Source organism: Taurulus bubalis (genome assembly GCF_910589615.1).
Source record: "Taurulus bubalis genome assembly, chromosome: 11".
Taxonomy (NCBI): Eukaryota; Metazoa; Chordata; class Actinopteri; order Perciformes; family Cottidae; genus Taurulus; species Taurulus bubalis.
This window is the reverse complement of record NC_136599.1, coordinates 24,713,386-24,726,853: the sequence shown is the minus strand read 5'-3', so window position 1 is coordinate 24,726,853 and position 13,468 is coordinate 24,713,386. Positions and strand designations below refer to the sequence as shown.

Here is a 13,468-nt window from a genome sequence, read left to right as displayed (position 1 = left end):
TTTTCCCCCCCCTCTCCTCAAAAATGCGGCGCAGTTACGGGAAAGTAACCGCTGTAAAAAAAAAAAGAAAGAAGAAGAAACAAACTCCCGAGTCCACAAAGTGTGTGTCTGTGTGTGTCAGAACCGGAGGCGGTCTCTGCTGTTCGGCCGCAGCTCAGGACGAGCAGGTCTCCGCATCTGAGAGGCGGCGCCGGCGGACAGGAGACAAGGCACATGGAGTCAGAAGGGGTGGGACAGGAAATGTCACTGGGTCGCCTTCAAAATAAATATATATATATATTTATTTATTTTTATTTCAGACTCACGGGTCCATATAGCAACAAACACAAATACAACAACACTATATAAAATACAATACAATACAATACAAGGGCACAGGTATAATCATTGCAGTTAAAAAGTCACTCGTGGTTAAAAACATACAGACACGTGTTCCGATATTTCCAGAAACAAGAAGAATACCTCGTATCACTCTATGTTGGCTCAGTTAAGGCTTTTATAATTACATTTGTGGTATTGCTACTTTTAGTGAAGTAACATATCTGCTTTGGAAGTTCATACTCTGATAACAACAGCTTAAACACATGCAAAGTAGCCTGCAAAAAAAGTTTGAGTTCTGCAATACTTCAGCTTTAAAGTATGTCCTCTCGGTCTGTGTCTTCGTCATTTGCTCTCCTCACTGTACCGGATACTACCGTGAGAGTTTTATTTTGAAAATGCTTTTCACGAGTGTTGCTCTGCCTCCTGCAGGCTTGACACTGTGGCTTTGAGCGACGAGACCAGTTCAGACAGAAAGCCCCAGTTTGCCGGTGGCACTCTGGATTCATTGTTGAGACGTGAGCGTAATTAAAACATTGTATTCATTCAAATATGACGTGTTGGTTCTGTGATCCTGTTCACACAGTAAAGGGCTGTTCCACCAACACAACACATGTAATGTAGATGCGCACGCAGACAGGTTAAGAGCGTTTCTGATTCCTTACCCAGTGCAGATGTAATTATATGCAGCACACTGTATGCTCTGACAACAACTCTTTGTTTACACTGAAAGCCATTTTGTTCAGTCCTGGCAAACAGCTGAAATATATGATATATGTATATCCATTGGGTGGTTTTGAAATCCTCCGAGATGAAAAAGAACAATGACTTGAGAGTCGGGACTCCCTCCTTGTCGCGTGTCTGCCCTCTGCTGGTCTGTGCCCGGTCTTGTTCACCCAAAATTAATCCTAATAAAGCATTTTATTAATCTAATGGCCCATGAAGTCTACTTTTATGATGTTCAGTTGTTGTTGTTTTTTGACGCCATCATAGAGGCGTTGATTCAATGATATGTTTTAGCACTGAAGGAAAGTGATATTCCGTTATATTTAGAGGTGTTTATAATATTATAGTCCCATCATGTTTGCAAATACGGCGGACACATTATTAGAAACACCTCAGGATATAAGGTACGTACAGCCCAGTAAATAAGCATTTTTTTTTTTTGGGGGGGGGGGGGGGGGGGGGGTTACCAGATACATATTTTAAACACTGGTTCCTTTTGAAGTCCTTTCACAAATATAAATAAAATATCTACTTTTGAACCGCGTTATTCTTCCATGATCCAGTTTTCTTATTCTCACTCTTGCAATATTCAGAAGTGCTGTAATTCCCGCGCGCATTGTTTGCGCCACGCTACGTCATGTATTTGAATGGCTTCGAGTGTATTTACCTCAGCACACGTGTCGGCGCGCGGGACTGCACACAGTCAGCTGTCCCCCGCGTGGGAACGACAGCTCGCCCCTGTGACGGCCCGAGTGGGCCGGCCTGCGCAGGAACAGGGGGCGTTTCCGTGCTTCACCTTCTTACCTATCTTTCTTTTTTCTTTTTTGTACCTTCTCACCTGCCAGGTTGAAACTCTCAGCGCTGTTGCAAGCCGCGGTCCAATGACTTGAAACCCTGACACCCTGAGAACAGAAGCGAGCCATGGAGTCCCCCGTGAAGCATTCCCCCGTGAGACCGGGCTTCCACCGACTGGAGGTCCAGAAAACGACGTGGGACGTCCCGGAGAGGTACGCGACGCTGCGGCCCATCGGCTCCGGAGCCTACGGGACAGTATGGTGAGCTTACCCAGAGGGGGGAGGGGGGGGGGGGTGTTGTTGACAGACATGTGCACTTGAATCTTTTATTCTACTAAACATCCATGACTGAAGTCATAACATACTGGACATAATACAAACATTTACCACAGCTATGAACATAAGAAAATGTTTCTCTTTACATAATAAAACACACAAGGCACGTAAAGTTACAGTGACCCACCTAACGCACACAATGATTCCAGCAGTATCCACTATCAGCGTTTCAATACTCGGCATCACAAGTGGTTCTCCACATGTCGGGCTATTTAAGCCTCAAGTCTGCATTCCGCTCCCAGACGGTCCTAGCGTCCCGGATTACTCTGCTAACAGAAGCACTATTGTCCGCCCGAGGCGAGTCAGCAAGTCGATGCAGGTCCTCCGATACGACAGGAATCTCCTCCACCGACGCGGAGACTCCCAGCCAGGAATCCAGGATGCCTCACACACAGTTCTAATGATAAGGCACTGACAGGGAAGATCTTATCCCTGATAGTATCATGTTGGGCCAGTAAGGTAGACCTTAAGGAGGCTCTTTCCCCCGGGCTCACAGATCTGAGTTCTTTGAAAGTTTCATTTCAGATGAAGTCTACTATGAAGTATTACAATGTAATACAGTTATAAGGAGTACAATCCAAGATTACATTTTATGATGGGCATTTTGCACAATCTCTCCGACATTTTATAGACGAAATGATTCATCAATGATCAGAAAAATGACTTCATGCCCTGGGTAATGTATCACTCCTGCCACGCCCCTTGACACTGTGTCTGACTCGTAGTGCTGCCTTGGACCAGAAGACCAAGGAGAAGGTGGCCATCAAGAAGCTGTATCGTCCGTTCCAGTCCCTCATCCACGCCAAGCGGGCCTACAGGGAGCTCAGGCTGCTCCGCCACATACAGCATGAAAATGTAGGAACTTTGAGTTTTTTATTTATTCATTAGATATTGGACCCAACAACATGATCATTGGATGTATGTGATACAATCCAGTACAATAGTTGCCCAAAGGTTCTCTTTGTGTTGAGACAAGGATTTTAGTGTATTTGTTCAGTCCTTACTCAACAAGGGAGGTCACTCTCAACAGTGAGATGAGGATAAGCAAACTTTGTTGACTGTTCAACAAGAGCCCTTAATCTCATCAATGCCCCCTGACAACTTGGGAGTGTTGTGTATTGTCGGAACCCTCATATTCAGTGTTTTCGCTGAAAACCTTTGAGGAAGTTTACGCACTCTTACATAACCTCCTTTTACTGGGATATTCTTTAGAAGGCACCAAATTCAACAAGAACACTTTGTCAATGTAGTGTTTTGGTTGTCAAATGGAGAATTCTTATCCACTCAATTATTTTATTTTTTTTGTATTTAGAATAGATAGAGAAGCTAACTTTTTAGCAGTCGTCCATAGGTTGTAGATAACACATTTCGGCATTTTGTCCGTCGCCATCTTGGTTTTTGTCCGTTGCCTTCTTGATTTGCAGGTGATCCAAAAACACACAGTGGAAGAGTTAAAGTTAGTGACCTGTCAATCACAGTTAGCCCGCCCTAAAGCATACTCCTTTTTATGGTCTATTTGACTCTAAATGACCATAATTTACGAAATGAATATCATGCAGAATTGAAGAAGACTTGTATTGAAGAAGACATGTTTACAATGTTTACTGAGGGAATCAATCAAGAGAGAAGTAGAGTCATTTTCTCATAGACTTCTTTCTATACAACTAGAAATTAGAAAAAAAATGCAAAAAAACTTCTGCGATGAGCCCAACTTTCTCAAACAGAAATTCCCAAAACAAAAAGACATCAGTACTGAATGCATGAATTATTTCGAAGCGATCTCTGGGAAATACATCACAGACACATAACAATGACTGTGACACCTTAGTTACTCCGGGATTGCGCAATGGTACTAACTCTGCACTGCATGGGACCCTTTTGACAAATAGATTTGTGTCCTAACATTTGGTATCACTGGGTTTTTCCTTCAAGGTTATCTGCCTCCTTGACGTCTTCACACCGGACCATACGCTGGAGAAATTCCAAACCTTGTGAGTTGGGATTGGGAACGCACATTCTTCTGCTCGCTGCCGCAGCTTGTCGAGAACCCCCGTGTGCATGTGTGCGCACGTTTGAAAAGTTCCCGCAAGGATGTGTGAGAGCAAGCTTGTTCACGTTTGCTTTGGTTGTTTTGTGCATTTCCTGACTGACTGGTGAACGGTTGTCATCCACAGTATTTAGGCCCACTTCATGTCCCCTTCCCTATTTGTTAATGTTGTCTTTCAATGCTCTCCTTCCCTCTCTCTCCTCTTCTTCGCTCTCTCCAGCTACATGGTAATGCCATTAGTCGCTCAGGATCTGAGCCACATTATGAAGAAGCGGAGATTAACTAATCGCATCATCACATACCTGTTCTACCAGCTGCTGAGAGGACTCAAGGTAAGTGTATATCTATGCATTTACTTGATTGCTAAGCATACACTTCCTGTAAATACTAAAGTACATTTTGAAATATTACTTTTAATTGTGGGAGAGGGAGTGGAGGCGTATGTGTCAAACAAACTCAGGACTTTCACCCAGGAGACCGCTGGTCCTGTGAGAAAGTCTGCTAAACCTAATCCATAGTTTCACACTTGCGGGACATTGTGCATTTCTGCAAATGTGATTCGAGGGTGATGTGAAATATATTGTAAGTCATGTTTTTTTTGGGCTCCAAAACAAACAACACTAACAACTTTTATCTGGCGAACAGGTTAAGAAAAACAACAGCTCCGCCATGTTTACAGAAGGTCTGCTGATCTTTAGCCTCCACTATCACACGCTAACGTTACCAATCAACCTTAGCTAGCTAGCCAATATCAGTTAACGTGTGTGTGTGTGCTGTTCAGTGTGTAAGCAGTGACAGCAGTTCCAATGCAAGTTGCATGAGAATTAAAGGCGTCAATACAAAATTCCATTCCATTATTCTGTCTTATATAACTAATAGCATACAGAATTAGCAAAAACTAAATGTATCTTATCTACTTCAATGACATGCTCCTTTTTTGAACATTTCATTTTGGTAACAGTTGAAGTGCATCTTCAGGACACGAAGTATTATAACATACATAACTATTCAGAATCTTCAGTCATTTTTAAACAGACTCAAAACAATGACAAATAGACATGAGAGATGACACTATGCTTCATAAAAAAATCCCTTGAAAATAAAACCACAGGATGAAAAAAAAAAGCAAACACCAGTTGAGAATCACTGATCTAAAGTACAATCCAATGACCTGGAGCTCCCTCTGCACCAGGGTAGCCTCGTACAACATCCACATGGCAGTTAACGCCCCAGCAAGAACAATGTAAAAAAAAAAAAATATATATATATATATATATATTTCAGCCAGGCCAGGGCCCCAGATCTCACATGTTGCTGCAAACCACCCCAGTGTGCGCTGCAGGTCACAGCCTGTCAACTTCAGAAGGAATTCATTGAAATACACAAGGTCAGCTGTCTTACAGGCAAGTAAAACATTTTTCAGTTTACTGACTGACTGCTTTACCCTTATTTATGCCCTTCCACTCAGTGCTAGTCAATGTGTAACTACGAATGAGAAAGATAAAGCACGTTTAAAACTGGAAAGCAAGGCTAACTTCTTGTAAAAAGCCCCTTTTTGTCTTTGAGTTAAGCTTCAAACTTATTTGATCACAAGATGTTTCCCCCTTCTCATCTGTGTGTGTGCGTGCTTTGAGCTCTATTCTGCTCTGTGACAGCAGTCTGGATTTGCTCTGAGGGCGGAAAAATACTCAAAACACAGTCCTCACGAGCCACTCTGTGACGCGTGGGTCCACACCGGGCCATTTATCCGGTGGTCCGCTGTGCTGTGTGTGTGCAGTATGTCCATGTGTGCTGTTTCATACCGTGTGATTACATCTATGTTTTCTTCTTCACAGTATATTCACTCTGCGGGGATTGTTCATCGGGTTGGTCACATTTACATTTTTTTCTTTTTTAAAGACTACAACTCATAATTAATGTCTGTTTGTGTTTTACACTGTACGCTGAAAGGAATAGTTTGACATTAAACATGATATCTATTTGCTTTCTTGCCAAGAGTTAAAGACACAATGAGTAGGATTTTCATACAAAAACACAATTTATTATTATAGAACTCCCTCTCAATCATCACTTATGATCCACTAGAAGTGTGTGTCTGTATCTACCAAGCGGCAGCCTCAAGTGCTGAGAAAGAAAGTGCCAACAACCGTAGTTCCTCAAATCTCAAATGGCCACTTGAGGCTGGCTCCAAAAGCGAGTCAATGCCCCTTAGACCTCAAAAGGTAAAATGCCAAACTTTACAGTAGAAATAAACAAGTTTAGTGCTTGGTACAAAATTGCATCTTTGGTCTCTGCAGCAGGGCGTTCCAGTGAGAGCTGCTGGCTTCCTTGTCGAGCCGAGGGGAGGGGCCAACTTTGAATGTTGTGTTTACAAACTGCAACCGACGAATCATGTGCCTTCAAGCTAAAGTTGGTTTAGCTTAGCACACAGTTAGCAACTTCCTGGATCACTCTACCCCTCTACCCTATCCACAAAAAACACAGCTTTGCTTTTACACCTTTTTGATTTTGTATTTATTTCCCAAGAATAAACTGAGGGATTACATCTTGAAACAATGCCATGACTTCGCAGGTGCTAGTCCCAGTACTGCATATATCTGCATGGCGTGTGGCTGGACAGGACTTCTGGAGTGAGTGTTAGCGAGGCTGAAAGATTTTGTTGCCTATCTGTTTCCCCTTGTTTTCCCCTTTTTATGCTAAACTAAGCTAACCGGCTGCTGAACACATTATAAAGAGTGTTTTCAGGCTTTTCATCTAACTCTCAGCCAGAAAAGCCAATAAGCATATTTGCAAAAATGTCAAACTATTGCTTTAACTTAAAAAAATAGAAGTGGGTGTGTATTTAAGCTTTGTGCTATTAAGAAACCTCTTGTGGTTGGATTTTAGGATCTGAAGCCTGGTAACATTGCCGTGGATGAGAACTGTGAATTAAAGGTAAGTTTAAGGCAAACGTGTTTAAGGTAAAATAAATCAAATTTCACACTATGAATGTGAAAACATTTAGCCATTTGAATCTTCTATCTATGACTTGCAAAACAGTTAAACAGAGATACATGAAATGCAACAGAAATGTAATCCAAATCCTAAACCGTAACTATTCCCAGATCCTGGATTTTGGCCTGGCAAGACAGACAGAGAGTGAGATGACCGGTTATGTTGTGACGCGCTGGTACAGAGCACCAGAGGTCATATTCAACTGGATGCACTACAGTCAAACAGGTAATAATGTAACCTCACTTTAATCCAAGTAGCCCTTTTCAGTTTGTTGAAGTGGAATATTGCAGCATGATAGACAGAGTATTACATGTTCCATGATTAAAATGCTCTCCCCTCACAGTGGACGTCTGGTCAGCTGCCTGCATCCTGGCTGAGATGATTACTGGCCAGGTGCTTTTCCCAGGAAACGACAGTATCCTCACGCATTGTAATAAAGCTGTGTATGCTCAATGATAAATAGAAATATAGCACAATTTTGAAAACAGTTGCAGCATTGTTAGGATTTTACACATAAAGGTCATGCGAAATACTACTTGAGCCGTGTTTTGATTCGCATATTTTGATTCGCATTTTGAAGTAGCACATTAGAAAAGCTGGAAACATGGGCGATGCTAAGCCGACATGAAAGAACAGTTCAAACTTGCTCGATTGAAACGAAAGCCAAGTTCACGACCTCTACTTCATCTTTTACTACTCTGTTTACTGGTGGTTTACAGACATGTGTAGCACTACAGCGTCACTAAACTACGCTGTCGCCGTGTTTGTACGCTCCAAACCTTTCCAGGAAAGATTTGGGTTAAATGTTTTGGGTCAAATGTAATGATGCTATTGGTCGATCTATGCAAAATGTTGGCGCTTGGCCGATACTGTGGAGTAAAAGAGGCAGGATATCCTGGCCCTCTTTTTTCATTAGCTGCAGTCAGTGGCGGTTCTACATGTAATTACGCCCCGGGCAAGACAGCCTCATCATATGAAATCTACTGACTTAAGCCCACTAATTGCATTAGAGCAGCGGTCCCCAACCCCCGGGCTGCGGGCCGGTACCGGTCCGTGGGTCCCTTGGTACCGGGCCGCAGAGAAAGAATTTATAAAGAGAAAAAAAAAAAAAAAAGTCGGAAAAATGTTTTATTTTGAAAAAAGACCGGATACATCCGTCTGTGCGTAGCCTCAAACGTAACCTTACGTGATGCGTTACCCCACAAATTAAACTTAAAAGTCCGTTACATCTCTGTGTTCTGGATTAAAATCAAGGCAGAGTTACTGAGATTGCCAAAAAAGCTCTGAAACCCTGCCTCCATTTCAACATCCTGTCTTTGTGAAGCGGGTTTTAATGAAGTGACAGAGTGACATAAAGGTTTAAGGTACGGAGTAGAGTCAGTAGACTGGACATAAACAACAGACGTTGGGGCTCGGTCTTTTTCTCCCGTCACCCCGAGACGGACCGGCTCGTAGCAAAGAAACAAGCTCAGGGCTCCACTAATGCAGCGTCATGGTGAGATGTATCTTTATGCACTTTATAATTGTCTTTATGCCGGTCGTATTACGTCATATTTATAACGTCATATTTATAACGTCATATTTATAACGTCATATTTTTCGCCCACACCGTGAAGGCCGGTCCGCGAAAATGCGCTCCCTCCCCTCCCCTTCCCCTCACACAAGATCTGTACACGGCAATTTCTTAGCAAGCAGGGTCGCCTGCAGCTGCATGGGGCGCCAATTTGCCAATTCCCCACACAGTGATATGATAGATAATGGAAAACCGCTTCGTGGCCCAGATGATTTTGTATTTTTTTTAAGTGGTCGTGCCGCCCCCCACGTGACATGAAAAAGTGCCGCCCCGGGCGGCTGCTCAGTTCACCCGTGCCCAAAACCGCCCCTGGATGCAGTGATCTGTCCTGTCCAGTCTCGTGATATCTCAGGAACGCCTTGGGGGGATTTAGTAAAAGTTTGCAGAAACGTCCACCTGGACTCAAGGATGAATTTATTTGAATTTGGTGGTCAACGGTCACTGTGACCAGGCGGCAACCTCCGGTTCTGCCAAGGGAAGTCGAGGCTGAAGTGTCTTAAAACTTGCATTCTCTCTACTGTCCATCAGGGGGCGACTCCTCTGGTTGTATAGAAGTCTATGAGAAAAGGACTCTACTTCTCTCTTGATTTATTCCCTCAGTAAACATTGTAAACATGAGTTTATGGTCTCAATCTCTAATTCCAAGTTTTCTTCAATACATCATGATCATTTAGTAAATGATGGTCCATTTAGAGTCAAACAGACCATAATGCAGGGTATGCTTTAGGGTGGGCTCACTGTGATTGATTGACAGGTCACTGCCTCGACCAGAGCCGTATGCGGTGTTTCTACGTCACTCCTCCACATTCCAAATATGCTAAAATCGCCAAACTTGAGGCTTCAAAACGATAGTACACAAACCACCAGGTGACGTCACGATGTCTACGTCCACTTCCTATACTGTCTATGGAGCTCACACAGTCATAACTCATGAATGAATATGCTAATTATAAATGATATGAGGAAGCGATGACATTTAAAGAAAAGAAACATGCACTTTATTAAATTCTTCTCTGCATTTGACCCATCCCTGGTTGGGGGGCAGTGGGCGGCCCTTTGGGGCGCCCGGGGGGCAGCTGGGGGTTGGGTGTCTTGCTCAGGGACACTTCGACATGTGAGCTGTGGGGGGACTGGGGATCAAGCCGGGTACCTTGCGGTTTCGGGACGACCACTCATCCCCCTGAGCTACAGTCGTCCCCAATGTTGACTGGTTGGAGGCGGTCATGTTAGTTTTTAAAATGTTCCCCACCAAGTGCAGTACTAGATGGCCGGAGTATCCCTTCAATTACATATTTTATTAACTAGATATTTGGTTATTATTGTATTAATTATGGCCCTTTCCATCCTTACCGTCCACCAAAAACATGATGTTTTCTGCATCCAGTGACCCTGGATCTAGGTGGTGTATGTTGTGCAGTGTGAGGCTTCCTGAACCAGCCTGTTCAGGTATTGACCAGCTGAATAAGATCCTCCGTCTGACAGGAACTCCAGACTCCTCCCTGGTCCAGAAGATGCAGAGTAAGGACGTAAGTTTAGTCTCCAGGCCTCGTCGCTGCCGTTTTACTTTACCATTTGTGTCATCGTGTTCTGTTATCTGAAGCTCGGGCATCGGATTAAAATGTCGCCGGCCTTCAATGTTTTCCAGGCGCAGTCGTACGTACTGGGTCTTCGTCCACAGAAGAAGAAAAACTTCAAGGACGTTTTTGCGTCCATGGATGAAAACGGTGCGCTGAACTGCTTTCGCTTGTCGACTTTAAACTGAAATTCATTGCGTTTTGTATTTTTCATTGAAATATGTCACAAATGTGGCACAAATGTAAACTCGGACTGATTCGATTTGGAAGGGCAAAGGTCAGTGTGACCTCACGTCTTTCCCACGATATCTCATGAACTTGAGTGCCTTTTTCTTTTACCATAACTCATGAGTTCATGTTAGTTATTGCAATATAAAAATGTCTAAGGAGATAAAATGTCATGATGACACGTTGAACCGACGTGGATGCAAACTGCAACTTTATTGTAGTTAAAATTCTACTTCACATTATTCTAGATTTATTACGAAAAGGACATTTAAAGGTCCGTTGTGTAGGATTTAGCAGGATCTATTACCAGAAATGGAATTTAATATTCATAACTATGTTATAATGATGTGTATAATCACCTGAAACTGAGAATCCTTGTGTTCTCATCACCTTAGAATGAGTCCTTCATATCTACACAGGGACCCCGAAAGGACACGGCCAGCACTTATCCGGGGGGAGGGAAGGGATATTCATTCGGTTGCAATTTGCATCCTCGCCACTAGATGACACTCAATCCTTTATCAGTGGACCTTCTAAAATCCAATCGCCCCTGGGGGGGGGGGACTGAGCGATTGTTATATAAAACTGTAAATCATAGCTTGTTTTATGAAGAAAAAAACTGCTGCGCTAAGCTGCTGTATTTAGATGTATTGAACACCATAAGTAATATACAAGTGAAATATATGGTTTGGTACATAAAAAAATTTAAATTCTGGAGTCCTCGTCTGAATGTTCTCTGTACTAAACCCTCTCTAACTTTGTTCTGCTTCACTTTTTTTAAAGTCAACCTTTGCAGAGAGAATGTCCAAATATTAAATCTCACATGTGTAGCCTTTTATTATAACCCAAATTATTCAAATAGCCCTATTGGTTGCAGAGGTACACCTTTTTTTGTTTGGGTATGCAATCTTCAAGGAAAGGGCCTACAAATAGGTGGGTTTTTAAAAGGTTTTAATGATTCTAGTGAGTGAGAAGATTTAACTGGAAAATAACTTTTGAGTCAAAAAGCTGGAATCGTCAGATTATTGGCCAAGTAACGGGTTATAAAAACAAATACATTTGTGTATAATATTGTTTTCTATCTCGATGCTTCCAGCTGTAGGCATTATGGAGGGGATGTTGCTGCTGGACCCAGAGACGAGGCTGACGGTGAAGCAGGCACTGTCCCACCCGTTCCTGGCTGAATATCATGACCCGGAGAGCGAGCCGGACTCGGAGCCTTACGACGACTCCTTCGAGAGCCTGGAGCTCGCCGTCGGGGAGTGGAAAAGTATGTTTTTGCAATGCCCTGTATTTTAAAAGTGAAAGCTCAGGAGACTCTTGAAATAAATCCACGCTTTGCCGCTTTTCTGGGAAATGCAAACCACTTGCTCATTTTGTTTTCTTTATCCAATCAGGTCTTATCCACATGGAGATCATGACCTTCGACCCTGACAACCCCAGTAAGACAGCCATGTAGGACGCCGTGATGTGCCGGCACCTCCAATGAATGGTTATAATACCAACTCTAAAGCAACACTGCCAGACTCAGACAAATGAACACAAAACAATTAACCCAAAAATGTTTTGGCACATCTGATATACCCCGCGATTAAAATGCATTTCTTCTTCTGCAAAGTGTAAAGGTATCAGTGTGGTATGTGTGTGTGTGTGTGTGTGTGTGTGTGTGTGTGTGTGTGTGTGTGTGTGTGTGTGTGTGTGTGTGTGTGTGTGTGTGTGTGTGTGTGTGTGTAATAAAAATATCCTTCGTTACATTTGATCTTGCTTTACAAGGGCAGTTATTGTGCGTGTCTCACTTTGTTTGTTTTTGTGTAACATATTCATGTTATGAAAAAGGTATGGAATGCAATCACGATCTTTACTGCTGGAATGGTTTCCAAAATTAAATGTGGTAGAAAAGAACTATTTTTTAAATTTTTTTATTATGATGTTAGGAATGACTAGCTGATGGCCCGAGGTTAACAACATGACCAGCGTGTCATGGAGTCATCACCAGAGGGCAGCATTATACCACAGCAGGACGGGGGACATGTTGACATCTTCCTTTAAAATTCTTTGGATGTTCTGATTTAAATTTTCCATTGATGATACAGGCTAATGAGTCTTTTTTCCTTTTTACTGAGTTCCTCCTGTTAGAGGCAAGCATTTTCTCAGTGTGCACACTATGACGTTCTGATCGACGTGGTAGTGTTAACCGATCATCTATTTCAAGTTGAAGCTCAGCTAGTTGTTTTTCCTTACATTCAACTTTGTCCTTTAATTCCTGCTTCAACATGCCTTCATAATCCTCCAGATGTACCAAGCCTCTACTTTCTTGTATTTCAGTTTGTAGCTTAAAGCCCCGCGGCACCCATTATCGGACAATAACTTACTTACCTCGCCGTCATTTCCGGGCGGTGGCGGTAACTTTTGACTAGATTGTTAATAAGTACACTTTACAACGTCGGATTTCAATAAAACACACTTTTTCGTAACCCTACGAGCTTGTAGGAGTTTAATAAAGCATGATAGATCCTTGTGTGTAGTATATTAGTACCTGAAAAATCCAAATGCGGCCGGACTTCCTTTATTTTCTTCCTTCTTTTGACATTTTCGACTCTGCCGGCTTCCGTGGCCGTGGGAGATTTCTTAGAACGCGTCACACGTCTTAAGCGGAGATTTATGCAAAAATAGATACCCAGCATGCACCAATCCAATCATGTTTAGGCATGTTTTTACATTTTTTAACACAGTTTTTTGACTGAAACTCCATCGCAACCAAGGGGACTCGGGGCTCAAAAGTTTTAAGTATCTGTTTCTTTATGTCCTCCATTTTGAACGCAGTTTTCTTTACGGCCTCCGCATTACGCTAGCTGCTGACTCACTGTTCTGTGGCGTG

The 13,468-nt window shown here is 42.8% G+C and overlaps 1 protein-coding gene across 2 annotated transcripts; it reads left to right on the top strand.

Moving 5' to 3' along the window:
- Positions 1-1,801: 1,801 nt before the first annotated feature.
- Positions 1,802-12,678, top strand: LOC306743609 (mitogen-activated protein kinase 14A). Of its 2 annotated transcripts, none has more exons than XM_079226141.1 (12): positions 1,802-2,051; positions 2,900-3,029; positions 4,107-4,165; positions 4,442-4,553; positions 6,057-6,086; positions 7,108-7,155; positions 7,326-7,440; positions 7,559-7,630; positions 10,235-10,314; positions 10,434-10,512; positions 11,687-11,860; positions 11,988-12,678. In XM_079226141.1, the coding sequence occupies exons 1-12, from the start codon at positions 1,966-1,968 to the stop codon at positions 12,047-12,049; spliced, it is 1,047 nt and encodes a 348-aa protein (XP_079082267.1). In that variant the 5' UTR covers positions 1,802-1,965; the 3' UTR covers positions 12,050-12,678. The 2 variants fall into 2 exon arrangements, with proteins under 2 accessions (XP_079082267.1, XP_079082266.1); XM_079226140.1 differs by having other exon boundaries at positions 1,803-2,099.
- The last annotated feature ends 790 nt before the right edge of the window (positions 12,679-13,468 follow it).

What these genes read in the sequence shown, in the direction of transcription:
- LOC306743609 (XM_079226140.1), top strand. Translation starts at nt 1,966, where the DNA reads ATGGAGTCCCCCGTGAAGCATTCCCCCGTGAGACCGGGCTTCCACCGA. An exon ending in GCCACATACAGCATGAAAAT is followed by an intron (nt 3,030 to 4,106) that starts GTAGGAACTTTG and finishes TTTTCCTTCAAG; the next exon opens with GTTATCTGCCTCCTTGACGT. An exon ending in GCTTTTCCCAGGAAACGACA is followed by an intron (nt 7,631 to 10,234) that starts GTATCCTCACGC and finishes CAGCCTGTTCAG; the next exon opens with GTATTGACCAGCTGAATAAG.